Raw genomic sequence first — 26,069 nt, 5'->3', positions numbered from 1 at the left:
TACCCACAATTCATGAAATGGAAAGACACCCCCTGCCCCACCCCGGCACCTGCTCCTCTATTCAAGGAATAGACCTAGTCTGGTGTACTGTTTTTAACAGCATTGTCTCCTATGGAGGAGGAGGTGGTTTTCACAGGAACCTCTTAGGAAGTTCCTGTAGGAGTTCACTTTCTAAATTACCATCACCACCACTGGCATCTGCAGACCACCAGTTGTGAGCATTCCCACACCAGGGGGAGCCAGCCCTGTGGGACCTGGCCAGACCACAGCCAATATCCCCACTCTCCCCGCCCCTCCCACTCCCCACTGCTGGGGATTGTGAAGGAAGGGCTGGGACGTGATCCCTCCCCTGACGCCTGCCTCCAGGCCCAGCTGTCCCCTGCATCTTGGTGATGGAGTGTGAACTACACATCAGCTCTGTGCAGCGGAGTTCAGATAGCCTCTGCTGTGGCTGCCCAGGTGCAGGACTGCCTGCGAATGGGAGGGTCCTGCCCAGATTTAGGACAGGGGGGCTTAAGCCTGGTGGCAGGGAGGAAATACCTCTTTCGGGTGCCAGTCTTTTTGTGGAAAAGGGTAAAGTGGCTGTAGTGTCCCTATCAGTCTTTAAGTCAGCATGCTATTTTTCTTCAAGTTGATGGTCAGAACAGAACTGTCTCAGAGCCGGCAACTCCACCTCTGCCTGTGTAGCAGAAGCCTCTCTGATGTCTCCCCAACAAAGCTGGGGACAACGGGAGGGCTTCTCCCAGGCCCTGTTCTGGTGGAACCTGGGGCCCCATGTAAATAAGGCCAATGGTGAGGGTCTCAGGCAAAGGACTCTGTGAGCGAGGGGACGGGAGGGGTCATCCCGCACAGCCTCCAGAGGCTGTTGAGCCCTTTCCAGTGTGCTGTGGTCTTTAAGAAGATGATCCAGCTGTTGGCAAGTTGTTGGCCTGACCCCGGGGTTCCAGGCCAGGGCACCACGGATGGCCACGGTGGCTGGCGCTGCACAGCGGCCTGGGTCTGTGTGCGTGTCGACCCATTCCGTCATGGTCCTGAATGTGCTGGTGATTGCAGTGTGTGCTGTCACGCCCTCGTTCCCATGGCTTTTTTGCAGAACGGGTGGCCCTGCTGGCTGCTTGGTCTCCTTGCCCCTTCACACTTGTACTTAGGTCATGGCGAGTGAGTCCTGGCCACCCTCCCCATAGAGTGGCCCAGGTTGTGCTCCTGGCCCCCTCTAGGGCTCTGTCAGAGGACTCTGCAGGCCCTCCTTCTGTAGACTGTCATTTAGATGTGGGCATGTGCTCTTGGCCACGGCAGACACTGCCCCCTGCAAGCTGGGTTACATGAGAAGGAGGTGACTGGGTCGGAGCCTCAAGTCTAGGACCGTCTGGAACTCCTGACCATACCCTTCAACCCTGGGGCTTCGAGGACCCTTCGGTTACATTCACACGAGTAGTCACTCCTGTGGGTTGCCCTTTGGAGAAAGCTTCCCTTGCCAGAGCTGAACCAGGCAGGAACAGAGCCAGGACCCAGGCTGGGCCCAGCACACCCACATTGTCTAATCCGTTTTGCCATTTCTGTTGATCTAGGCAGGATTAAGGACACTGCATGACATTGGGCCAGAAATCCGGCGTGCTATATCATGTGATTTGCAAGATGACGAGCCGGAGGAAACAAAACGAGAAGAAGAAGAAGATGTATTCAAAGTAATTATTCCACGCCTAGCTACACACTGGCCACTTGGAGATAGCAGGGCAGGACTTCACTTTGGGGAGTCGGTGATCCGCAAAAGAACCTGGAGAATGCACGCCAGCCCCCGGGCCTAGAGGGGCTCATGGACCATGCTTTCCCCACAGCAGACCTTCGGCACCTCCTCTAGGGCCAGGCCTGCTTCCGTCCTGAGCTGGCCACTCTGTCCCATGCTGGCAGCTTCAGAGGAGCCTGGCCACAGCCGCTTGGCCAGTGTGGCTGAGCTTCCTGGGTCCTGCTAGCAGCTGCCTGCCTGTGTGACCCCCTTCTTCCCTGGGCCGGCCCTCAGCCCCCCCAGCCCAGAGAGCATGCCTTCTGTCCAGCCTCAACCGCTGGGGGCTGCCAGCCAGCGCTGCTGGCTATAAGTCCCCTCCACCTGGAGCGACGGGAAGAGCACGCTTGTGTGACAGCCAAGAGCTTGCTCCCCAGCTCAGGGATCGGGAAGCTTCCTCATTTCAGGGGGGCCAGCTGCCACACAGACACATCGGCCTGATCTATGAGACACTCAGATTGCTTTACAGGGATCCTACGGAGCTTACCTAGAGTTTGTGTTTCGTGTAGAAAAAAATTACCTAACAAAGCTAGCCTGCATCAAATACTTGTTAAATTACCTGGTGTTGTCTCCCATTATTTTGCAGAGAAATGGTGCCCTGCTTGGAAACCATGTCAATCATGTTAATAGTGATAGGAGAGACCCCCTTCAGCAGACCAATACCACCCACCGTCCCCTGCATGTCCAAAGGCCTTCAGTTCCACCTGCAAGTGATACTGAGAGACCGCTGTTTCCTCCAGCAGGAAATTCGGGGTGTCATAGCCATCATAACCATAATTCCGTAGGAAAGCAAGCTCCCAGCTCAACAAATGCCAATCTCAATAATGCCAATATGTCCAAAGCTGTCCCTGGAAAGCGGCCCAGCATTGGGAACCTTGAGCATATGTCTGAAAATGGGCATCACTCCTCCCACAAGCATGATCGGGAGCCTCAAAGAAGGTCCAGTGTTAAAAGGTAACCTTTAAAGTGTGTTTGCACATGGTGATACAGCGTCTGCCCCAGGCGCTGCTTTCTCCCCTGTGCCCTGGCACACATGGGAGATGCGCAGGGGGCCTGGGCACTCGAACCTCTGAGTGCCGGGAGCCAGTGATGAACCCAAAGGATAAAGGGCCACCAGCCATCCTGTATCCTGCCAAAGGTGTTGGCCTTTAAGACAGCATCAGTTGCTGTAAACTACCTTCCCCAGTGGTGACCACATACCTTGGGACAGGGCCTGGCAACCTTTGTAAAGGGCCAGAGGGTAAATACTTTAAGCTTTGGGCACCATACAGGCTCCACTGAAGCACCTGAGCTCTGCTGTTGTAGAGGGAAAGCTGTCATAGACGCTGTGTAGGCACGTGAGTGTGTCTGTGTCCCAAGAAAACTTTATGGACACTGCAGTGTGAACTTCCCAAGGTCACATGCGATGAAGTATTTTCTTCCTTTGATTTTTTTTTTTTCTTTGCAGTCCTTTTAGAGTGTAAGAACTGTTGGTAGCTCGTGGACCCTATATGGTCTGTAAACCGTAGTTTGCTGACCTCTGCACTAGGAACTAGCCTGATAATCTGCATTTCAAATTTCACTGGCAGTGTTTAATCTTTATCTTCTCCCTCCCTCCCTCCCGTGTTATGCCTTTCCTGGATAGAACCCGCTATTATGAAACTTACATTAGGTATGTGCTCATCACCTGTGTCTGTGCATTGCATGCTCTGTGTTGTGAGTGTAACCCACGGGCCTCTCAGTGCTGAGGACTGAGAACTACCCTTGAGGTGACCGCCTGATAGGATAGTGGAGCTTGGGCTGTGGACTCCAGAGGCAGAGGGGTTGCTTTTCCTTCCTTCCTTCCACCTTCCCCTCCCCTCCCCTCCCTTCCGCTCCTTCCCCCCACCCCTTTCTCTCATTTTTTAAGATTTCATTATTTTATTTTAGAGAGAAAGAGCATGTGCAGGCCGGGGGAGAGGGAGAGAAACTCAAGCAGATTCTTTGTTGAGCACAGAGCCCAACTCAGGGCTCTGCCTCACGACCCTGAGGTCATGACCTGAGCGGAAACCAAGAGTCAGATGCTCAACCAGCTGTGCCACCCAGGCGCCCCAGTAGTTGATTCTTTTTAAGCAAAGGAGCTTTTCGGTCCCTCTGTGCATAGGCTATGTCATCCTCCAAGGACTGGTGTTCACACGCTCATGTGCCCATGGGCTAGCCCCTGCACGCCTCGTGACCTCCGTGTAGGGGGAGTCCATGGCACACTTCTGGGCACCTGGCCCGGGAGGCTGGCCCTGCCTGCTGCTGGCAGGGTTCAAGCCTCTTGCGGGGGCTTCCTAAAAGTGTGACCCCAACCTCCTGAAGACTGGAGACCGGGTCTTCTCCTTTGTCTTCCATGTAGCCCTCCACATTCGTGCCCTGAGTCCTGCTGTGTGTTTGCTGGACCAGGTTGAATTGTCAGTGGGACAGTCATTTTGTTGGGGACGGAGAGGCTGGGTCTCTTGGTTTAATTATATCAAGTGTAGTCAGCTGCTCAGCAGCAACGTGCGAGAACGAAGAACTTGGAGGGAGCACAGTCCTCTCTCTTGGGAGAGAGTCGATGTGACGGAGCCTGGCTGGTTTTCCTGAGGACTGAGGCCAGGATGGCGGCTTTCAGGGAGCGAGCAGGACAGTCTTGCCGTGTTGGCAGGGCTGTCTTTGAAAACCTGGCAGGTGTCACCCTTGTGAGTCTCCCCAGGGACACTATCCCAAACTCCCGTCGCATCTCCTGGGTCAGAGTTAGTGGGAGACTGGTCAGAGAGCCTCTTTGTTCTGGACCCTGAAGTCACATGGGCCAGAGAAGGAAGGAGCAGGGATCAGAGTAGCTGGCCCGGGAGCCCAGTGTCTTCTCCCCGTGACTGCTGATTGCTGCAGGCCTCTAGGTCCGTTTCCTTATTCTGTTCTCCAAATGACACCCACTCTTTTGGCTCCATGGCCACTGGGCACAGTGGTTTGGCATGGGCACTGTGCAAGTTACTGACAGAGCGACCCCTTCCCAGCACACGCACATGCTCACACAGCACTGCCGCCAGGGGCTTAACAGTCCAGCCCCAGGTACACCAGGGAGGAGCCAGGGGCTCATGGGGCAGGGGTGCTAGCCACACACTGAGGCCCTGCTGGGTGCTCAGGTCCTTGGGCCTTCTCTCACCACTGCAGGTCTGACTCGGGGGATGAGCAGTTCCCCACTATCTGCCGGGAAGATCCGGAGATCTGTGGCTACTTCAGGGACTCCCGCTGCCTGGAAGAGCAGGAGTATTTCAGCGGTGAGGAGGGCTATGAGGATGCCGGCTCACCAACCGGGAGCAGGTGAGCGGCTCTGCGGCTCGGGCTGATATCAGGAGGCCCGGCGGTCTCCTGCCCCTCGTACTCTGCAGCAGGAGCCCGCCGATACCACACCTGGACTGCCTCAGAGGCAGGCAGAGTGGGGGCTGCCTTTTCAGACCAGCTTCTCCCAAAGCTCCGAATCTTCTGTGAAGCTGAGGACTGACTGCCTGGCTCTCAGCCAGTCCAGGGTGTCTGAAAGCTGGGGAGGGGACTGTGACCATGGGTGTGTCTGAGCTAAGAGGACTTGTTAACAAAGGTCTCATGTGCCCCTTACCCTTTCTCCTGGCCTTTTTGACCCCCAGGCAAAACTACAGCTACTACAGCCGATACCCTGGCGGCAGCTGGGACTTTGAGCGGCCCCGAGGCTACCATCACCCCCAAGGCTTCTTGGAGGATGAGGACTCACCCATTTGCTATGATTCCCGGAGATCTCCAAGGAGACGCCTACTACCTCCCACCCCGACATGTGAGGCCAGATTTTTTGTTTTGGGTGAAGCCTCCCAGAGAACAGTGTGACAGGTGTGGTCTCACTGCACTAGGGACAGTCTGTCTGCAAGACCAGCAAGACCAGATGGGGTTGGAGACCCCATCAGTATCGGCTTTCCCTTCTGTCTCATCCGTGTCCCACGTGATTGAGCTCAAACCACTTCGGCACCGTTCTTAACTCTCTGAGCACAGAGGAGGGAAGCATGTGGTCCCGAATGTGCCCAGTACATGCCCTCCGATGAGGGACTTTTTGTGCACATTATCATTGCCTTGGAGCCTGGGGTTCATCACGTGGGGTAGGCGCGATGTGCAGCGTGGGGTTGTCAGGCCCTCTCTGTGGACCGGGTAACTGAGCCTCAGAGGGCAGAAGTGAGCAGCCCCTGTGCAGAGCTGGACCTGAGCCCAGGCCTGTCCCACCAACACCCCCCCACCGCACCTCTGAGGGGCCCCCCTCTGCCACCCCCCATCTTCGCCATGTGTCAGCCAGTGCCCTTCCTCATGGAGCAGGTTTTGGGTCAGTGCCCCGATCCTGGGGCTGGAGGAGTCCCATCCTGCTGAGAAAAGGCAGGGGGCCAGTTGTCCCCCACCTGGTTTTCTTATGCAGGTGGCCTAAGTAGGACTGCAGGAAGTGTAGCTCACCCCCCAGTGAGGGGCTTGGGCCTGGGTAAGAAATGAAGCTGTGGCCCCTGCCTGCTTCTGGCCAGGCAGGTGGATTTTGCACTTGGGGGGCATTTTAGTGATGGTTAAAAGATACCTATTCCTGGTGTTTCTGAGGAATGAAGCATATTTTTGAGCAGGACTCTAATCAGTAACCAGAAATAGCCAAGCCACATTGTCTCTGAGTCGTCTGACTCCATGTGCCGTAACCAGTCCAGCTGGGTGGTGCCTGGGGCCCTCTTCTCTCTCCTATGGTCATAGACACGCTGGAGAGTCTCATCAGACCCATTTCCACAGTTAATATTTAATTCTGCAGCCCCAAACACATGCTGCTGAAGAGAGCAATTCTGAGCTCCCAAAATACTAGGTGAAGCATGCAGGTGAGCCCAGCAGAGGCCCCTCATCCGTGGAGTGCCCTGTCCTCCCTGGACCCTCCCTATGTCCCCTATGGTGGCTACATTAATGCCCACCATTCGGGGCACCACTGAGCGAAGTGAGGAACCAGAGTGGGCCAGAGCAGATGCCCTCTGTATTTGTAAGGGCAAGTAAACAAAATGTATTTTATTTGCTTTGCTGCCCATCACTTCAGACCTTGGGCGGAGGAAGGTGTTTTTAGCAATGGTGGGATTATCTCCTCTGTCAGAATAGGTTGTGCACAGCCGGTGAGATGATGGGTGTATCCACGGACTGATTTTCAAAACAACGGCACTACCCGAATGAGAGAGATGGTGGTTTCCTTTGTGGGCTCCGAGCTCCTGGCTCTGGCCCGCTGCCCCTAGGAGGGTCATGGAGGGTATGCCGACGGGAGAGGCCCGGCAGTCTCATGAGGACAGCAGCTGTTGTGCAGCTGTGTCCTGCCGAGGTGGGACACCGAGGCAAAGGCGGCCCAGCACGCCTCCCAGGGGACACCTTAAGCCTGCCTGGCTGGGGCTGCCTGTCTCTTCTGCCTGCACTGGGCAGGGCCAGCCAAGGGCTCAGCCCAGTCTTCTCACACTTTTAGATTAGATCTCTCCCAGAACCTGGTTCCTGCCACTTCCTGTGATCCCCAGGAAGCCTGGGAGGCTTGCCCCGGCACCTTTCCAGTATAGGAATTGGGGGTATGGGGTTTTGCTGGGGCATGAGAAATGCCTGGAATCTTAGGAACAGGGCTGAAGAGCCCTTGCTCCTGCCTTGCAAACTGTCAGGCCCCCGCGTATGTCTGTAGGGCCAGCACCCTTGAGGGTGGACCTGTTCCCAGGGGACCTCTGGCCTGTGCTTGGGGGCCCAGAATTCGGACTGACCTCCCTGGCCCTGTGTCCCATTAAGCCACAAACTTGGGATCTCTTGTCATTGCTCAGCCTATGCATGAGCCTCCGTTTCGAGGCACTTCTAATGGTGCTCTTTTCTGGTTTTGCCTTCGGTGCTACAGAAGCTGGGGCTTCCCCAAAGAAAGATTTTGCTTCTAACCTAGTTGAGCTGATAGCAAGTCACTCCCCTTAAAACAGGTATAAGCATGGGAGCACCAGCAAGATGCCAGGCACCACAGAAACACTTGGGATACCTGCAGGGAGAGAAGAGGGCAGCAGCAGGTGTTCCCAGGAGTCGAGAACAACACTGTGTTCTTGACCTGAAATGCTGTGCTCCCCACAGTGTGTGTACTGGGCCGGAGCATCCAGTCAGAAGAGCTGCCCTCCAGAGCCTTGAGCTCCGCCTCATGAGAACAGGCCCCAGGTTTACAAGAATCCAGCTTGCCCTTAACTAAAAACATCCCTGAGTGAGGCAGCTTCTCCATCCTCCCAAAGTTCTGAGACCTTACCCGCTAATGCTTTTCCTTGGACATATGGTTTGCTTCCTCTGGGGCCCCCAGCTGAGTGTCCAGGGGCCACCCTGAGCCCCGGGGGCCCTACAGAACGCTGGTTTCACAGCCACAGCTGTGCTTTGCTTCTCAGCCCACCGGAGATCCTCCTTCAACTTCGAGTGCCTGCGGCGGCAGAGCAGCCAGGAGGAAGTCCCGCCGTCCCCCGCCGTGCCCCGCCGCACAGCCCTGCCTCTGCACCTGATGCAGCAACAGGTGAGCCGGCCCACCTGGCCTGGACCCCACAGGCTTGGGGGCAGCCGGTGTAGCTGCTGCCCTTGGGACACCCCCCTCCCGGCTGCTAGTAGCAGGAGGGAAGAAAAGAGCCTTCACAGACACTCCAGTTCAGTCCAAATCGACGTGGTCACGAGCCCCATTTCGCAGATGAGCAAATATCAGGGGGAGGGCTGGTGACATGCCTGAGCTCCACAGGAGGTGCGTGACCAGTTGACCTAGGAGCCCAAGGCTGCCAGCTTCCAAAGCTGGGCCCTGGCCGTGGTGCACACTGTGTTCTCTCCAGGGCCTGGTATAGTCCCTGATGCATGGAGTGGTGCCCGCTTGCCTGGTCCTGAACCATCAGTGCTGCCCTTTATTTGCTCAGAGACGTTCTTCCTTCATTAAGACACATCTGTAGAGACCTTTGCAGGCAGGGTGCTGGCATCGTGGGTGGGCGAGCCTCCAACCCTGCCCTCAAGGGGAGAGTGTGGTCCAGGGAGAACGACCCGGCCACAGTGAGGCAGCTGGACAGGAGGGAGCCCGGGGCCTAGAGAGGTGGTGGGGCTGTAGCCCTCTCACCAGGGCTTTGCTTCAAAGGCAAGAATAAGGCACTTTTTCTTTCTGCAAAAGAGCATGTCAGAGATGTGGTCCACTGCGTCCGTGTGTCAGGGGCCGGAGGGCATGGGGGGAGCCCCAGCCGTGAGCGTGCAGAGCCGGCTCCTGCCCAGCTCGCTTAGCGCCGGTGTCCTGAGCGCGTGAGCACTAGCTTCCATTTCAGGTGTTCTCTGTTCAGGTCTCTCCGCCAACTTCTTTCTTGTCTGCATCAGTTTTTATGTTACTTTTTATTCATGTCCTGCTTTATTGTGGAAGGACAAAGCATGGGAAGGCCCAGCCATCAAATGCCATGAACCAAGTAGGCCTGGACGTCTCGGGGGACACGTGCGTGCGAATACCCCTCCCTCTGCTGTTGCACCCCCCACCCAGGGCCAGATCCCTGTGTGCACTGCCTCCCTCGGGTGGCTGTGGCTTCTGATTGTGGCCCTCCATGCAGAGAGGGAGCGCCGAGGTGGCTGCCCGGGGGCAACTGGAGGCAGGGGAAGCAGCTGGCGCCCAGAGCTCCAGAGCAGCCCGGGTACTGGCTGGTGTGGTGAACTGCACTGGAGCGGAGAGAACAGTGTTGCTTCTGAGGGCTGGGAATGACTCGTTTGCCCCACATGTCCTTCTGTATTTAAACAGAGAGTGAACTGGGTGGTGTGTTCATGCAGCCCAGGGAGAATGTCTTCTCTGATTCTCCACTGCTTGGCCACAATTTCATGAATTAGCAGCTGATGCCTCCTTAGGAACAGGCATGAGAAGTTCATTATGGATTCGGGGAAATGGAAAACAGTCTGCCAGGAAGCCAGATTTTACTACCTGTGTCCTTTTCACATCCTTGTCTTTTATCCGCGGCCACCCCAGTGCAGCAGTGCCTCCTGCTTGCTGTGCCTGGGGAGCCCTCGGGCCCACCCCTGAGGATCTCTGGCCCCGCCTCCTCTCTTCTCTCCCCAGATCATGGCAGTTGCAGGCCTGGATTCCAGTAAAGCCCAGAAGTACTCGCCAAGCCACTCAACCCGGTCATGGGCCACCCCCCCGGCGACCCCTCCATACCGGGACTGGACGCCGTGCTATGCACCCCTGATCCAGGTGGAGCGACCGGAGGCCCTGGACCAGGTCAACGGCAGCCTGCCATCCCTGCACCGGAGCTCATGGTACACGGACGAGCCTGGCATCTCGTACCGAACATTCACACCAGCCAGCCTGACCGTCCCCAGCAGCTTCCGCAACAAGAACAGTGACAAGCAGAGGAGTGCAGACAGCCTGGTGGAGGCGGTGAGTATGCCACAGACAGGCAGGCTCCAGGGCACAGAAGAGGGGGGCAGGCCAGTGCCGTGGCGGTTCTGGGGATGGGGTGAGGCTTAGGAGTCAAGCTGGGTCCCTCTCCCTCTGGATCACGCCCATTCCTCGGAAGCAAAGATGGTACGTATAGCATGAGTATAAGAATACCACCACTGCCCGTTCTAATGGAGCTGGACCTAGGATGACAGGTGCCAGGCCTGCAGATAGACCTACCTCCTACTGAAACCTTTTCCCTAGTGGGGCTCCCTCTTGTTGGGCGATACGTAGTGTTCGAATTCCATGACTTTCCAAGCCATTCACATTTAACTGTCACATGTGAGGTCTAGCAAACAGGACTGGCAGAGTCCCCAGAGCACATCCTGTGGTTAGTGCCTGAGGGGGCTCCTCTGTCATTTTCCTGGCAGAGCCTTATAAAGCATTCATGCCATCAATCCTCTATCCCGCACAGGTCCTGATATCTGAAGGCTTAGGACGGTATGCAAGGGACCCAAAATTTGTATCGGCAACAAAACACGAAATAGCCGATGCCTGTGACCTGACCATCGATGAGATGGAGAGTGCAGCCAGCAACCTGCTCAACGGGACTGTGCATCCCCGGGCTAATGGGGGCATGGGCCCCGTCTCCCACCGGCAGGACTATGAGCTCCAGGACTTTGGGCCGGGCTACAGTGATGAAGAGCCCGACCCCGGAAGAGATGAGGAGGACCTGGCAGATGAAATGATCTGCATCACCACCCTGTAGCCCCCAGGGAGGGGCAGACTGGCTCTGGCCTCAGGTGGGACGCCGGAGGGCCAGGGAAAAAGTGCCTCGTAGTTAGGAAAGGTTAGGCACTAGTGTGGAGTCTGTATTCAATTAGACTTTTGTACAAGTGATGTCATGCCTCATGGAAGCCATAAACCTGGTAGGGGATAGCCGTGTACCCATGCCCAGCCCCAGCTGTGGGAAGCAACAGGTTGAGCCCTCCAGGGGAGGACCTGTGAGGAGGTGGGATAAGCCCTGCCCACTTTTCCAGCACGCCCCTGGGGCTTTCACTTGTGCCCACCCACCAGCTGGCACAGTGGGGAAGGTCAAGGTGATGACGATCACCACACCTGTGTCATTACCTCAGCCATCGGTCTAGCATATCAGACATTCACTGGGCCCAGCATATCCATTTTTAAACCCTTTCCCCCCAAATACACTGCTTCCTGGTTTCTGTTTAGCTGTTTGGAAATACAGTGTGTGAATCAGGACCTACCTACCAGCCGTCATCTGGAGAGGGGAGCAGGACCTTATACACAAGGTTTTCTGTTATGTGACCCCGGTTTACAAGAGAGTGTCACTCAGTCGGTTTCTGACTGTCAGCTCAAGGGCAACTGTAAACTGGAATAATCATGCACTCGCAACCAGGTAAACTTAGATACGCTAGTTTGTTTAAAAATTATAGATTACTGTACATGACTTGTAATATACTATAATTTGTATTTGTAAAGAGATGGTCTATATTTTGTAATTATTGTACCGTATTTGAACTGCAGCAATATCCATGGGTCCTAATAATTGTAGTTCCCCACTGAAATTTAGAAATTATTAGCATTTTTACTTGGGCTGTACAGAAGTAGAAGAAACAGCCAATTCTCATTTATTCCGTGAAAATCTTCTGGGGATGAAATTTTAAGTTCAAAAGAACTCGGGACTATAGAGATTTTTTTCTAAAAATATTTTGAGTCACTCTAAATCTACCTTTACACGAGATATACCAGATGATGATTTACAGCCTTTGCTTCGGGCAGGAGTTCCGGGATTTGATAGCGTACCTTTGGTCCACCATGGGTCGCGGCGGTCTTTGACTTTACTGAGCCTCCGATAAGCTCATCCTGTCGGTCGAGCTGGTTACTCTGACCCTGTGGCATTCACAGCTGCACCTCTGCTGCCCCCACAAGACCTCTTTTGCATCTCTGGTGTAGAAATGATGGCACAGGTGGATGGAGTTCCTCTGCTCTTGCTCCCTGAGGATCGCTGCTGGTCCTTGTCCTGAACAGGGGTGCTGGGAGGGGGCGCGGAGGGGCAAAGCGATGATCTGCAGGATTAGAACGCTGGGTCTGTCCGGGTCGTATTGTTGCCTTTTTACACAACACTGCTGTACTGTGTGTTCTCCTTGAGGGCTTTTATATGCAACTGAATGAGGGCTGAAGTTTTCATTAGAACGTACTCACACTCCGGTTGTACTGCCTGATGAAAACCCACTTTTGGACCACAAGACCCACCAAGGCTTCCTTTTCTGTTCAAGGAATCATGCCGACTTTGTCAAGTTACCTTGGCAGGGATTCCCTGCGGTCAAAAAAAAAAGACAATTATCAGTTTTTGGTTTAAAATTTTTAAATATTACCTAGACAACCTGTTAATATTTTGGGTTTGTTTTCCATTTTTTTTTTTTTTTTTTTGTAAATAACAATACTTTGTTATGAAGACCTTACAAACCTCTTCTTAAGACATTCTTACTCCAGATCCAGGCAAAAACACTTCAAGGTTTGTAAATGACTATTTCCTGACATAAATTTTTTTTAATTAAAATGCAAAATGTTCTTCAGAATAAAACCGTGTAATAATTTTTATCGTATGAGGGAGCGCTCACTGCGAAGAGCCGCTGTGGGCCGGTGAGCTCTGCAGAAGGCGGGGGCGGGGGGCAGTCGTGAGGGCAGTCCTGGGACGGTGTAACTGCTATCCTCACGGCTCCCTCCTTGATGTCCACGGTCACTCAGCACTGGCTGCAGAGAGCACTGTTCCTCCTAAAGGGCTAAGCCATCGTCCCCATCACCTCTGCTGGGCACTGTTCTCGCTGTGTGGCTTCTCAGCAGCAGCCCTACCGGGATGGGGTTTTCTGGTGCAGGCCGCCATCTCTCCTCATCAGGACTCACAAACTAGCCTGCGGATAGACTGCACCAGTCCTAATAGGCCTGTGTGAAGTCTGGTCCGACCCCCCATCTACCATGAAATTGTTCTTTGAAAGAAGTTTGAAGTTACCGAACCATGTGGCGGTGGTGGCGTGTACCCTTTGCTTCGGGAAAGTTTTAAGATGCAAGGTTTCTTCTTTTCGGCCCCCTCCCCCTGAAAAAGGTCATTTTGTTGTATCCCCAGGAATAGTGGATTTGGTTTTGTGTTTTTCCTACCACAAATGGAAAGGGCAGCTCTGCTTGAACTTCCAACCAGCAGGAACCTCATTAACAGCTTTTTCTCCTATTTCTATCCAGGCAGCTGGGCCAGATGGGGCTTTGTGGCTCTATTCCCACATTTTGGAGCCTGCCAGAGGCCAGGAAGCTTCTCGGTACACAGTGTGGGCTTTACTTGCCTCACTGCTGACCCCATGTCTGTGAAAGGAACCAGGCACTCTACTTCAAATTGTTTCTATGTTGTGGTGTTCAGTGTCTTTGCCGGTTGTGTTTCCTCACCAAGGTTTCCCCTGTTGTGATCGGCTGCTGGTTTGTTCTAAAAACTGGTCAGCGACAGAGCTCCAGCTCCTTCCCTGACTCAGAAACAGACACCACCGAGGCTTGCCTGTGTTGACAGTTTTTATTTCTCCAAAAGGATATATATGCCTTCTTTCCTGGGGACGTGAGAGGGCAGGAGGATGGGGAGCAGGCCCGGGCTCCCTGCCTCCAACGCGGGAGCACCAGCTGAGAGTGGCCTGGCAGGCACCCTGTGGGGACGGCGGCAGGAGAGGACGGGGAGGCTGCCCGGCTCCCAAGACAAGGCTGGTGGAGAGAGCACGCGTTTTCTTCTGGCTTAAGAAAAAAGGACGTAGGTATTAGAGCTGATGTTAAGTTGGTGGAAACAGGAAACAGCCTTTGTGGGGAGGAACAGGGTTTGGCTGGAGATGAGGCTCTTTTGAGTTTATGGAAATGAGGATTCCCACAGTTGGCCCTGGAAGCAGAAAGGCAGCGCATCCAGGTGCCAGGATCTGGCTTCCAGGACCTGCCATTTCCTGGTTCTGAGCCGCAGAACAGGCGGGCTGTTCCTCGCCTGTGCCTTCTGTCCCCGGTTGGACCAGGAAGAACCTTCTGCTCGTGCAGGAGCTGGAACTCGCAGGCTTCTTCGAAGGGATCCGCGCTCAGAGCCTGATCCAGGTACATACGCGGCTCCGGCTCCGTTATACTTGGTCAACCATTGTTTACAGAGTACTTCCAGCTGTTAGTATCACAGGCTCTTTGCTGAGGGGCTTAAATAAACTTCCTCCCAGGACCGAGGGCTGGCCTGGTGTCTGGGTGCCCTGAGGGCTGTCTGGCCCAGTGGGCACTCTCCTCCCCTCTCTGGCTTCCTCAGCCAACAGCCCGCTCTCTGAGGTCCAGGCTCCCCTCACAGCACTGGAACCTGGAGACAGCCCGCTGCTGCGGCACGGGCCACAGTTCCCCTCTGCCAGATGGCTGCCCTTCACCTGTCAGGGCTCCAGCAAGCAGCCACCCCAAACCCAATATTCTGCCCTATGGCTGAACCCCAGCAGCACAGCATTCCGCTCTGACTTCCATGGGGCCTGGGTATGGAACACGCACTGTCTTCTCTGAGACTGACTTCTGCAGGTGGAACAAGGCTCAGTGGCCTAGAGTGGGGGAGGGGCCCCGATGTCATCCGGCCGTACAGCCTGACACACCGCCTCTGACAGGTCATTCTGCTTGTGTGACGATGCAGAGACGCAGTAGCAAACCAGCGCCTGTCTCAGAGACTGACACCAACGCAGCAGGCGGAGAGACGGCGGAAGGGCATGGCTGGGCCACGTGGCCTACCCACACTAGAAAAGTCCACAGGTTCACGCTCAGGCCTGGGACCCCCTCCACCCACTGAACTTGCTACTCGCTGGCCCTCCAAGCAGGGGGGTTGGCTCCCACACTGCCTCACTGTTCTTTCATCCCTGCAGGTGGTCGGGGCCCCCGAGGATGGTGGCTGTGGACCACGGCTGTGGGGCAGATGGGGAACCTCTCTAGGAGAAATAAATCTCTTGGCCGACTTAGACCCTCCCTTGGAACAGACAATAAAGCAAGAGGCAGGTAAGAGGAAACCAGAGCTCCTTTAAATTTGTAAAGGAAGGAGAGGTGTAATGGCTTCCTTCTTCGCATCTTTCTGGAAGGTCTTTCTCACAAACACAAGTTATGGCTGTCCGGCCTCCAAGCTATCTCAGTCCACTCTGATCCTGGGGAAAAGCTGGAATGCCCCCTTTCCCTCCCCTCCTTGTTCGGGGCAGGTTTCCAGAGCGCAAGTCTCTTCTCCCTTGCCGCAGATGGTGGCTTTGGAAATCTTCAGAAAAATCAATCCAAAATGCATTTAGTTGTCATTACCTACTAAGAACAGTCTGGCTAAGTCCTCTCCATTCAAAAACTGGTGACTAGATTACATTATTGAATTACAGGAAGTTTAAAGATCAAAGAACTATTTTAAATGCTACTTGTATCTGGTTCCCCCCCCCCCCCCCGCCAAACTCCAATCTTTGCCAATTTATTTTCATGGGATCAGGTGTATAGTGTGACTCGACTGCTTTTTCCATCAGCCTCAGCTCGATCCCAGTCTGCTCCCGTGGACGGCTGCTGAATACGAATCAGCCAGCTTTGCCCACGGCGGGTCATCTCCCCAGACTGACAGGAAAGCATCCTCTTGGGCTAGCTGCTTTGGCTTGGAGCAGCGGTCTGGTCTGTCGGGTTTGCTCTAGGTTTTTAGGTTTCCCTGGTAACAGGAAAATAGTTTAAAATGCTAAATCAGGAAACCTATGGTAATAAAGAGACTCTCCAGACTCTTCTCTGAATAAGGTCCAGAAATCGGGCTGTGTTTAATAAGAACCAGAGTACTGGCGAGGTGGGCCTCAGAGTGACCCCACTGGGAGGGGACACGAGAAGCAGAAGAGAAAGAAGCCTGTGTTTCTTCAGGCAGGCAGCTTTCTCTCTGAACAGAGACGCTGGAGGCTTAGGCACAGGCCTCAGCAGTTGGCGGCCTGAGGCAGATGCCTCCCGTGGCGTCCAGCCTGCACCTAGCCTCTGCGCACAGCACCCTGCTCCCAGAGTGGCCTGCCTTAATTAAGAGGGAGGCCCGGGAGAGAACCACTTCCTTTAAATCTGAGCAGGACCCAGGGTTGCAGAGTGCGGTGGAGTAGAAGATAAGGCCGTGGCTGGAGTTAGCCATCCTCCTCCACTGGCCAGCCCCCCTTCCCCAGTCCCTTTTACTGCCCCTTCGGGAGGTTGGGGGGCAGCCTGCAGAAAAGTGCTGGGGAAAAGGAACCTGCTTCGCTGCCTGATACTGGTCTCCCAGCCTAAGAAATGTCACATTCTCAGTCACTGAACTGTAATTAACATTCTAGACAGTTTCAGGAAAGGGCACGGGGACAGGGGCTGTGCTGACCCTCTTGGCTTGGCAGGAGGCTTCTTGGGCAGGGACCACCTCAGCGCTGGGTGGCCAGGGTCCCAGGCTTGTAGACAGGGACGTCCTTGTCCCAGAGTGCAGGCTGCCCCCTGATGATGTCTGCTGCTTTCTCTGCGATCATGATGGTGGGGGCGTTCAGGTTGCCACTGACCACGCTGGGCATGATGGAAGCGTCGACCACCCTGAGGTTCTGCACCCCAAGCACCCTGGTCTGTGGATCCACCACGGCCATGGGATCAGAGGGCTGGCCCATCTTGCAGGTGCAGGAGGGGTGGTAGGCGCTGTCGGCCTTCGCCCTCACGAAGGCATCGATCTCCTCATCTGACTGCACGTTGCTTCCCGGCTGGAGCTCCTTCCCCCGGAATGGCGCCAGGGCTTTCTGGGCAAAAATTTCTCTGGTCAGCTTCACACACTGTCGGAAGTCGTGAATGTCGGTTTCTGTCAATGAGAAGAGGTAGGTGAGGCGGCGACTCCTATCAGAGGATTCTGAACTTGGAGAGGCTTGGAGAGGCTCAGTAAGCTGCCCGAGGGGACACAGGTCAGTGCCTACCACCCTCTGATCCCACGGCCATGGTGGACCCATAGACCACGGTGCTGGGGGGAAAAACGTCAGGGACACAGAGCCACCAGGTGGTTTGTCACCAATTCCTGGCCAGTTTTACTGCCACCAAGCAGAGTCCCCCAGTGGCAAACAGGCAGCATCCTCAGTGGATAGAGCCTGCCTCTTGCCATCGTGGCTGTGCACACGCCGCGAGTCATTACTGAGCGATAGGGAGCACTCCTTTGCGCTGTGGGCAGGAGCAGGCCCCGAAATGCAACCTCCTTTTCCAGGAGGGTGCTCAAAGCAGCAGCAGCACAACTGCTCTGTGGGCTCTACGCATACAGCCATATCTCCTTGCATCTTCGGGTAGACTGTTCTGAAAGCTGCAGCGCTCCCCTGCTGTGTCAAAGGACATCCCAAGGTTACTTCAAGTGACCCAGGGCATACACACAGCAGTGTGTGCAAGTGGACAGCCCAGAGGGAGGGGGGCAGAGGGCGACTTGTGTCTCAGGGGTAAGATTCAGAGACCAAGGCGAACCCCATAAAGGCATTCATTCATTCGTTGAATGAATGGCCTGGCAAGCACAGGCCTGAGGGAGACCAAGAGGGTGGTGAATTACCTGTTGTCAAGTAGTTGGGCTGAATCACAGGGTGGTCCTGGGGGTTGGCACTTCTCAGTTTAAGCCATCCCACACTCGTGCCCCGCATGGTCCCCACGTGCACCTAGAAGAACCAGAGGGAGCAGGACCTCCTTCAACCTCCCGACTTGGCAGCTTAGGCCCCGGGGTTTCCTGTGGTATGGGGCTCCACATCCAAAGCCCATTAAGGGTAGACGCTTTTATCATCTGTCTGCGTCTTACCTCTACCCCCCTTCCAAAAGTGATTACAAAAACACCTCCCTCAATCACTCCTGCTTCCTGGCTTTCTACCTGATGGTCTTCAACTTTTAAGAGCTGGAAACCCCAGGCTGCCGGCCACTTCTGTCCATTTCCAGCAGTCTGGATCCCTAAAGCATCTGCCCTGAGCTGGGGCAGGGCTCACCTTTCCACCTACCACGCGGACTGCCTCACACCATTCCTGGCATGGCCTCGGGAAGATTGCAGGCTCCTCCACTCCCTTCCCCACTAGGACCCACTGAGCAGCTGGCGGGCAGAACACAAGCTCCTGGGGCTCCCCTCCGAGGGCCCTGCTGCAGTAAGGAGACTGCTGCCTGCTCACCTGGTAAGCCTCCTGCTGGGTGGGGACCCGGCCATGGTCTATCACTTGGGACGGCAGGAAATGGAACTGGATGTCCGGGTGAGGGACCCCAGGCCGGCTCCGGATGAACCCACCTGTTTCCAGGTGCGCCGTGGCCCCATCCCCTGAGGACCAGAAGAGGACGAGGTAGCTGAGTGAATCAGGGCGGGACAGGTGGGCTGGCCTCCCCTCTCCTTGACCCTCCTCTGGGCCCTGTCCTGGCACCGGGACTGAGTGCTCAGCATCTCTCCCTCAGGTGGGTGAGCCCAGCACCACAGGTTCCAGTATCCGCTCACGCCAAGGGGCTTTGGCTTTGCCCTCCCCCAGACTCCTCCACCACCAACACCTGTGAGGCCTGGTGTCACTGGGATCTCCAACTTCTTCTGACCTGGCTCCACCCCGACAGGCTGTTCTTTCCCCGAAGGCCTAAGTCAGACATTCCCGCTGCCTCTGCCCCTTCCTCCTTGCGCCACATCTGGCCCTCAGAAAGCCTCCCTGACTTCGGCTCACAAATCTACTGGGATCCATCTACCCGGCAGCAGCACCCCACCCCTCCCTCGGTCCCAACTCAGACCCTCCTCACAGGCAGCTGCCCGGGCATCCCTGCGGTGCCCCCACCTGCCCTCAAGATTCCAGCATCTTCATCACACCCTGCTCCCTCCTCCATGTGCTGCAGTCTCCCTGGCCCAGCGTCTCTGTTCCTCCAACGCCGGACGCCTAGACCCGGGGCCTTTGTGCGTCTCCCTGCCTCTCAGCCTCCACTTCACTGTCGCCCGGATCGTAGAACTTAAGCACGTTCACGCAGTCTCTTTCCACAGATCCCAGCAGCGTGTAAGCTCCCTGGGGGCACCTGCCTTCCCGACACAGCACAGAGCACCTAGGAGTGTGTGAGAAACCCACGCTGAGGGGGTCTCCAAGCACCACTTCCTGGCCCAGCCAGTACGCTGGACTCTGGGAACTGGTGAGAAATGGATGCTGACTGTGCCTTTTCTCCTGGCTTTTTGGACCCCAGATGGTGTCTGGCGCACAAGGCCACCCTGTCCATATGTAAGGAAGAGGGGCACCTGGGCTCTGAGGAATCTGACCCAGGACTGGCCCTGGGCTGCTGCATCTGGTCCTCACGACAGCCTGCCAGACAGGTCTCTGTATCCCCATTTTGCAGATGGGAAAGCTGAGGCAAAGGGCAGAACTAAGCTTGAAATAAGTAACTTGAGACCAGAGCTGCCTCTCACAGCACCGTAGGGAGGAGGCCACGCTGCCCCTAGACCAGCACGCTCACCTGTGAACTTCCAGAGCCACTCCAGACCAATCCGGACTTTCCTCAAGGGCTTCTGCGCCGAGTGCAGGGTGATGGGGCGGGTGCAGGCCTGCTGGATGTACACCTCCAGGTGGTCTTGCAGGTTCTGGCCCACCCCTGGAATGGGAGCAAGGGGCTAGGGAGAATGGCTTCTCAGGGTGGCTTACCTGCCACCAGCCTCTCAACATCCCCTGTTTTTGAAAAGCCCCCTCACCCCCATCCATTTATCTGCCAAGCCAGCTCCTGCTCCTTCCCTGGGTCTCAGCTTAAAAGGTCATCTCCAGGGACTCCATCCCTATGCTCAAAGCCAATCTCAGCTTTTCGGGCGGCCAAAGCCACCTGCCCTTGTCCAGGGCAGCCTCTGGAACCGTCCCGATGCCATCCTGCCAGGGAGCTCCCTCCCCAAGGGCAAGCCTGGGCATTCAGCAGGCGCCACCTGTACCCCTGGCCGGGGGAAGGAGGGGATCCAGCCTTGCCGAGCCGGGCAGACACTGTGTGAGCTCATCTGAGCACGAGCGGACGCAGGGCAGGCCACTATCCCAGCATTCTGACGGACCTCTCACTAGGAACCCTCTGCGCAAAAAAGGTCATTTCTGGGGAGGTTGGGTTCTAAGAGAGGTGAGAGGCCCTAATGGGTATCAAAGACTGTAAGTGCAATTTTAGGCCCGTGATAATTGTCTCAGCATGAAAAGCATGCCCCAGAGCACCCAGCCAGCATTTTTAACATGAGGGCTGCTGGACTTAAAACCAAGACCCAGACCCCTATCACCGCAGGGCTGCCCTGGGGACAGAGCCGCCTGGCCCAGCGGGCTTTTTAGGCCATGCTCCCTGGTGGAGGGGCAGAACCTCCCAGGGGCACAGGAGGGCCAAGGAGTCGGGGGGAACGACAGAAAGACTTGGGGTCTTTGGGGGGGGGGGTAGGGGTGTCCACTGAGGCTCATGGGAAGAACTGATGCCCCCACCCCACTCCACGCTAACGAACTCCACTAAGCCCTTTTTTCTTAGTAGGGGCCCCTGTGAGGAGCGGGGAGAAGGGAACCCACCGGGCAGGTGGCACACCACCGGGATGCCCAGCTTGCGGAGGTCATCCGCGTTGCCGACGCCCGAGAGCATGAGCAGCTGTGGAGAGTTGATGGCACCCCCGCTCAGAATCACCTCCGCGCCGGCGTAAACCTGGAAGATGCACAGGTCACAGTTCCCGCAAAACCAGGCAGCACCCCGAGAACGTGGCCTCGGAGCCCAGTCCCACACCAAGGATGCTCAGCAGGCCACTCTAGGAGAGCCCTGGGCAGGCGCAGCTCTGCCATGACCCGTCCTGTGACAGCCAGGCCGTCACGATGGTCTTAAAACACCAGAGCACGGAGTTTCAGTGACCAGTGACACCCGTGAAAGCGAGCACGCGCAGGCGGTGTGAATCCAGCAGCAGTGAGCCAGCCCTTCCCCTGGCCCAACCCTGACGCACTACGGGGCAGGAAACCGTGGTGTGCAATAGGGAGTGGGTTCACATTTGTGGTTATTACTAAGTCTTACTAAAGTCAGCCATTTCTGAAAAGGTACGGAAGGAACTGGGGGGCTGCTCTGGGAGGAGGGGCAGATGCTCACAGGGGCCGCGACAGGCTCTCTGCATGTGGCTGGCCTGACAGCTCCCGGCTGGCCAGGAGGCCACCTCCCCAAGGCCCTAGGGATCAGAGCCCGAAGCACCAGCCACAGGGAGGACCACTCGTCCCCCTCCACGTGCGCAGCCCCGTTCTGGCAGGAACTCACTCACCCTGTGGCTCTGGCCGTTCTTGACGTACTCCACACCCACGGCGCGGGTACCCTCGAACAGCACCCTGTGCACGAGCGTCTGGGCCTCGGCCGTGAGGTTGGGGCGGCCCAGTGCCGGGTGCAGGTACGCGCACGCGGCGCTCCAGCGCTTGCCTGCAGGACAGAGCAAGGACATCGGGCACAGCTCCTGCCTCCCTTTCCAGCACCTGCACAGGGAAAGGGGCTGACCTTCCCCGAATACTGAGCTCTGCCTCGGAAGGCTGAGACCACAATTCCCCGCTGGACTGAAGTCCACATCCATTAGCGGTGGGAAAACCTATTCTGCTCTGGACAGGATGACAGACCAGGAGCAGCTAATAATGGGGTGAGAACCCTTTGGAGCCAGGCAGGAGCCCTGGATCAACCCAGGCCTTGCCTCGGTCCTGCTGTGAGCAAGGCACTGTGGTGCCCTGTGCCTCAGTTTCCTCGTCTACAAGTCTCTTCCAACTGTGGGCTCTTTGGGCAGAGTTGACTCCAAGACAACAGAGCCAGAGGCCTAGAGAACGCCCAAGAGTCTCTGTCTCCAAATCGTTTTTCCCACTGGGCCTCCTCCGAGCTCCTGTTTACCCTCACTGACCACGATGAGATCAGAAGGGATGGAGCTGTGCTGGAGTGTAGCTTCCTTTACTTTAAAGAAGGGAAGAGGCAGACCCAGGCAGCCTCAGGACAGGAGCCCGCCCTACCTTGGTGGATGGTCATGTCCATCCACCCGAAGCCTTCTTGCTGGAAGCCGTTCATGTCCTCAGTGAGCGGGTAGCCGGCCTGCTGCACCGCCTCCAGGAAGGCGTGGTGCAGCGGGTGGTTGGTCTTGCCCCGGGACACGTGCAGGGGGCCCTGGCCGCCGCGGTACGTGCCGGCGCCCAGCTCGTGGCTCTGCGCCTTGCGGAAGTAGGGCAGGCAGTGCGCGTAGTCCCAGCCCGCGGCGCCTTCCCGCTGCCAGCGGTTGTAGTCTTCGGCGTGGCCGCGGATGTAGACCATGGCGTTGAGAGACGACGAGCCCCCCCAGACCCGGCCGCGCGGCCAGTACAGCACCCGGCCGTCGAGGCCCGGCTGCGGCTCCGTGTGGTAGCACCAGTTGTACCTGTCATCGCACAGGTTGGCCACGAGGGCCGCGGGCATGTGGATCTTCCACAAGAGCCGCTTGCTCCCCGCCAGCACGTCCTTGGGCCCGGCCTCCAGCAGCAGCACGCGCTTGTCGGGGTCCTCGGTGAGCCGCCGAGCCAGCACGCAGCCCGCGGAGCCCGCACCCACCACCACGTGACTGTATTCTTCCCCGCTCCGGGAGCCCACGCTGGCCAGTGCGCGGACACTGGGGGGCTGCTTCCGCCCCTCGGCTCCCCAGGGTCCCAGGCGCGCTACCCTCCAGCCTCGCGGGACACGCCACATGCTTCTAGCCCAGGTCCTCGCACATCCACCAAGAGGAAAGCAATGAATCACGTTCCTAAAACAGGAAAAGCAGCTTTAGAATTTTAACTCGGCATGCACATTGCAGAACTGGCCCAAAGCAGGACTGGCTGGCAGGACCCTGCACTAGGGAACTAGGAGGAGGGAGCCCTACTGGGAGGTCCATGCTCCTATGTACAGGGCTGGAGGCACAGGGGCTCCTCCCCAAACTTGGGAGGAGGGGTGGTCCCCAGAGAAGCTTCTCAATGACAGATGTAGGTGAACCCAGAGGCTAGGCAGGTGTCTGGCTGCTGGAATGCAGGGGAGGTCAGGGCCTTCTGGGCTTTGCAATCAATGCTCATCCCTTTAAGGTGGTTGTTGAGCCCCTACCTCATGCCAGGCACCATTTCATCTCTAGCAATACCCAGAGAACAAGACATCTGCCCTCAAAGCGGATGGTCTGGGGCCCGGGAGACAGAGGAGACATAAGTAACTGAAGGAAGGTCAAGGTGTGAGGCTCCAGGCTGCCGAACTCAGAGCCTGTGGCCTGAGGGCCATGGAGGGAGCTAGAAGACTTTTCAGCAGGGCTGGGGCAGAGCTACAGTCTTCAGAGATCTCTGTAGGGTGTTGGTGTTTGAACAACACAATGCCAATAGCTTTTGGAGCTGCCTTTCTCAACAATGTGCAAATAAATCCCAACAGTGCTCATTGCATTGCACAGGGGTGGAAAAGAACCAGTATATCCCACTCTCCTGACAAAAGCACATCTGAGAAAGCCCCACGTATAAGGTTCAGGCGCACAGGACTGACTCCACAAGAGAGAGCCGAGGAATGTCAAGACACCCCTGCCCCATCCGCCAGCCCTTCTATGAGCCTGCCCCAGTCCAGCAGCAGCCTAGCCCGCAGGCGGGCTAGGAGACGAATGTAGACAATGACCCCATCTCCCTTCATGAGGGCACACGAGAAAGCAGCCCCAGGCCCTCCTGAAAGCAGGAACACAGAAGAGCCTTCTAGCACTCCGGGTCCCATACTAGTGCAAGGGAGCCGTGCCCACCACTCAGCTCCCACCGGGGCTGGCTCAACACTCCACACTCACGACCTGGTAGAATAAACAGCATGACCTTTCTAGGCATAAATACTGTTTGCCTCAGTCACTACTATCCTGTTACACACAAGGTCCTGCATTCAGTAAAAATTTGGGAGATAAAGAGGAAGAGGGTGGTGGTGGAGGACCCTGAGCTCACCTTCTCGCATAGACACATGGAGGCAGTGAGGACACAGAGGGCGGCCTGCTCTGAAAAACCACCCGAAGACTGGCAGAGTGGCTATTCCACAGCTAAAACCATAAAGAGAAGACCCCTTCAAGCAGAGGCAGAGAGGCCGGCAGGGACCAACATCCTGGCACTGCGGTGGGTTTCCCGCCACAAGGAGAAGACCGTCACAAGCACCGTGGTCCTCCCTGAGGAGCCAGGGACCAAACCTCACATGGGGCATCCCCCATCCTGGGGATCTACACTGGGAAGATGAGCCCCCATGATGTATGGCTTTGAAAATCTGTGAGGCAGAACTCTGGGAGAGCTGGAGGGCTAAAGGAAACCAAGCGTCTGCCTTTAAAGGGCCAGTGTGCTGTATCACTCAGTCTCAGGCCCCTGCATGGAAGTAACAGTTGGAAGAGCACCTAGCCTATACATGAAGATTTACCGACTACTTTTAGCATGTTTGCTGAGCCAGTAGGGATCTGCAGGAGATTTCTCCAGGTACAGAAGTGCTGGTGATGCCCTTTTTCTTGTCCTCCTTCAGCCTGCTGGATGTGTGGGAGCCACTTTGATACTTCCTCTACCTTGATGGCATTGCTTGCCCCCACCCCACCAGCATTTCCCTGGAGACCCACACCACTCAGCCCACCTGTCCTAGCACGCATCCTCCAAAGTGGCTCCTGTCCCAGCACTCCCAGCAGGTGGCCTCGGCTGGGACTGGCACCCCTCCAATGACTCTTGCCTTGGGGAAACAGAGAGCCAGCACCATACCCCAGCATGCCTGCAGTGGCTACAGCTAGGCCCTTCAGCCAGCTGTGCCAGGAGCTAACCCCATACACCAGCATACCTGCAGCAGCTACACTGGGCTTTCTTAGCCAGCTGTACCCAGTCTAAGCCAGCCCGGCTCACCAGTGTGCCTGTGTAGCCAGCAGGGCTGGCCCACCTGTGCACCTCTAGCAGCTACGGCCGGGCCACTCAGGCAGCCACACAAGTTGTGGCCAATCACAACAGTAAGGTACAAACAGCCCACATAAGGGACACCCCTTGAATGCTTGGTTCTGGTGAGCCAGGGGGATTGCACTACTGGGTCCTATAGGTGCCTTCTACAAAAGGCCCTACTGAATACACAGAAGCCAACAGAGACGTAATGAAGATACAGAAGAATGTACTCCAAACCAAAGATGACAGGACCTCAGAAAAAGAACTAAGCAAAGAACTAAGATCGGCAATCTACCTGCTAAGGAGTTCAAAGTAACAGTCATAGGATGCTCACTGAGAAGAGTGGGTGAGCTCAGGGACAATGTCAACAAAGAGAAAATACAAAAAGGCACAAATTAGAGCAGAATAATCACTGAAAAATACAATAGAGGAAATTAACAGCAGATTAGAGGATGCAAAAGAACAGATCAGCAATCTGGAAGACAAGGTAGTGGAGAGCACCCACACTGAACAGCAAAAAGAAAAAGAATTTTAAAAATGAGGATAGATTAATGGACTTCTGAAACAACATCAAGTGTACCAACATTCACATTAAAGGGGTGCCCGAGGGGCACCTGGGTGGCTTAGTGGGTTAAAGCCTCTACCTTCGGCTCAGGTCATGATCCCAGGGTCCTGGGATCGAGCCCCATGTCGGGCTCTCTGCTCAGCAGGGAGCCTGCTTCCCTTCCTCTCTCTCTGCCTGCCTCTCTGCCTACTTGTGATCTCTGTCAAATAAATAAATAAAATCTTTATTAAAAAAAAGGGAGGGGTGCCTGAAAGAGAGGAGAGAATGGGTCAGAAGACTTATTTGAAGAAATAGTAGCTGAAAATTTCCCTAACCTGGGGAAGAAAACAGACATCCAAGGTCCAGGAAGCTCAAAAAGTCCCTAACGAGAGGCACCCAGGATGTCCACATAAAGGCACATAATAATTGAAATGGCAAAAATTAAAGAGAATCATAAAAGCAGGAAGAGAAAAGCAAATAGTTACATAAAAGGAGAAA

At 55.9% G+C, this 26,069-nt stretch overlaps 2 protein-coding genes and 1 long non-coding RNA gene across 28 annotated transcripts in view; 2 read left to right on the top strand and 1 right to left on the bottom strand.

The window, feature by feature from the left end:
* The window catches only part of CACNA1D (calcium voltage-gated channel subunit alpha1 D), a 296,054-nt gene extending 283,530 nt beyond the window's left edge, over window positions 1-12,524 (top strand). For 16 of the 18 annotated variants that reach the window (XM_082742639.1, XM_082742638.1, XM_082742630.1 and 13 more), the window contains 8 exons: window positions 1,569-1,685; window positions 2,367-2,734; window positions 3,405-3,431; window positions 4,934-5,083; window positions 5,404-5,567; window positions 8,173-8,294; window positions 9,843-10,163; window positions 10,639-12,524. In XM_082742639.1, the coding sequence (XP_082598765.1) occupies window positions 1,569-1,685; window positions 2,367-2,734; window positions 3,405-3,431; window positions 4,934-5,083; window positions 5,404-5,567; window positions 8,173-8,294; window positions 9,843-10,163; window positions 10,639-10,932 (1,563 nt within the window). In that variant the 3' untranslated portion in view covers window positions 10,933-12,524. The remainder of the gene's footprint in view (window positions 1-1,568; window positions 1,686-2,366; window positions 2,735-3,404; window positions 3,432-4,933; window positions 5,084-5,403; window positions 5,568-8,172; window positions 8,295-9,842; window positions 10,164-10,638) is intronic. The other 2 variants (XM_082742634.1, XM_082742636.1) reach the window with 1 other exon arrangement.
* Window positions 11,767-26,069, bottom strand: part of CHDH (choline dehydrogenase) — a 38,354-nt gene continuing 24,051 nt past the window's right edge. For 6 of the 7 annotated variants that reach the window (XM_082743058.1, XM_082743060.1, XM_082743061.1 and 3 more), the window contains 8 exons: window positions 22,133-22,890; window positions 21,412-21,563; window positions 20,687-20,816; window positions 19,626-19,760; window positions 18,329-18,471; window positions 17,731-17,833; window positions 16,549-17,007; window positions 11,767-12,501 (listed from right to left, as the gene is read on the bottom strand). In XM_082743058.1, the coding sequence (XP_082599184.1) occupies window positions 16,589-17,007; window positions 17,731-17,833; window positions 18,329-18,471; window positions 19,626-19,760; window positions 20,687-20,816; window positions 21,412-21,563; window positions 22,133-22,835 (1,785 nt within the window). In that variant the 5' untranslated portion in view covers window positions 22,836-22,890 and the 3' untranslated portion in view covers window positions 11,767-12,501; window positions 16,549-16,588. Of the gene's footprint in view, window positions 12,502-13,726; window positions 17,008-17,730; window positions 17,834-18,328; window positions 18,472-19,625; window positions 19,761-20,686; window positions 20,817-21,411; window positions 21,564-22,132; window positions 22,891-26,069 lie in introns of those variants that run through there. The other variant, XM_082743059.1, reaches the window with a different exon arrangement.
* LOC309870754 lies at window positions 18,422-20,702 on the top strand. Of its 3 annotated transcripts, none has more exons than XR_014314796.1 (3): window positions 18,422-18,493; window positions 18,603-19,307; window positions 19,997-20,679. It is a non-coding gene; the product is annotated as an uncharacterized lncRNA (long non-coding RNA). The 3 variants fall into 3 exon arrangements; XR_014314795.1 differs by having other exon boundaries at window positions 18,448-18,520; window positions 20,649-20,702; XR_014314797.1 differs by having other exon boundaries at window positions 18,448-18,520.

This window comes from Mustela nivalis (assembly GCF_964662115.1).
Source record: "Mustela nivalis genome assembly, chromosome: 1".
NCBI classification, from domain to species: Eukaryota; Metazoa; Chordata; class Mammalia; order Carnivora; family Mustelidae; genus Mustela; species Mustela nivalis.
Note: the sequence above shows the minus strand (reverse complement) of the source record. Positions and strands in the feature narration are given on the sequence as shown.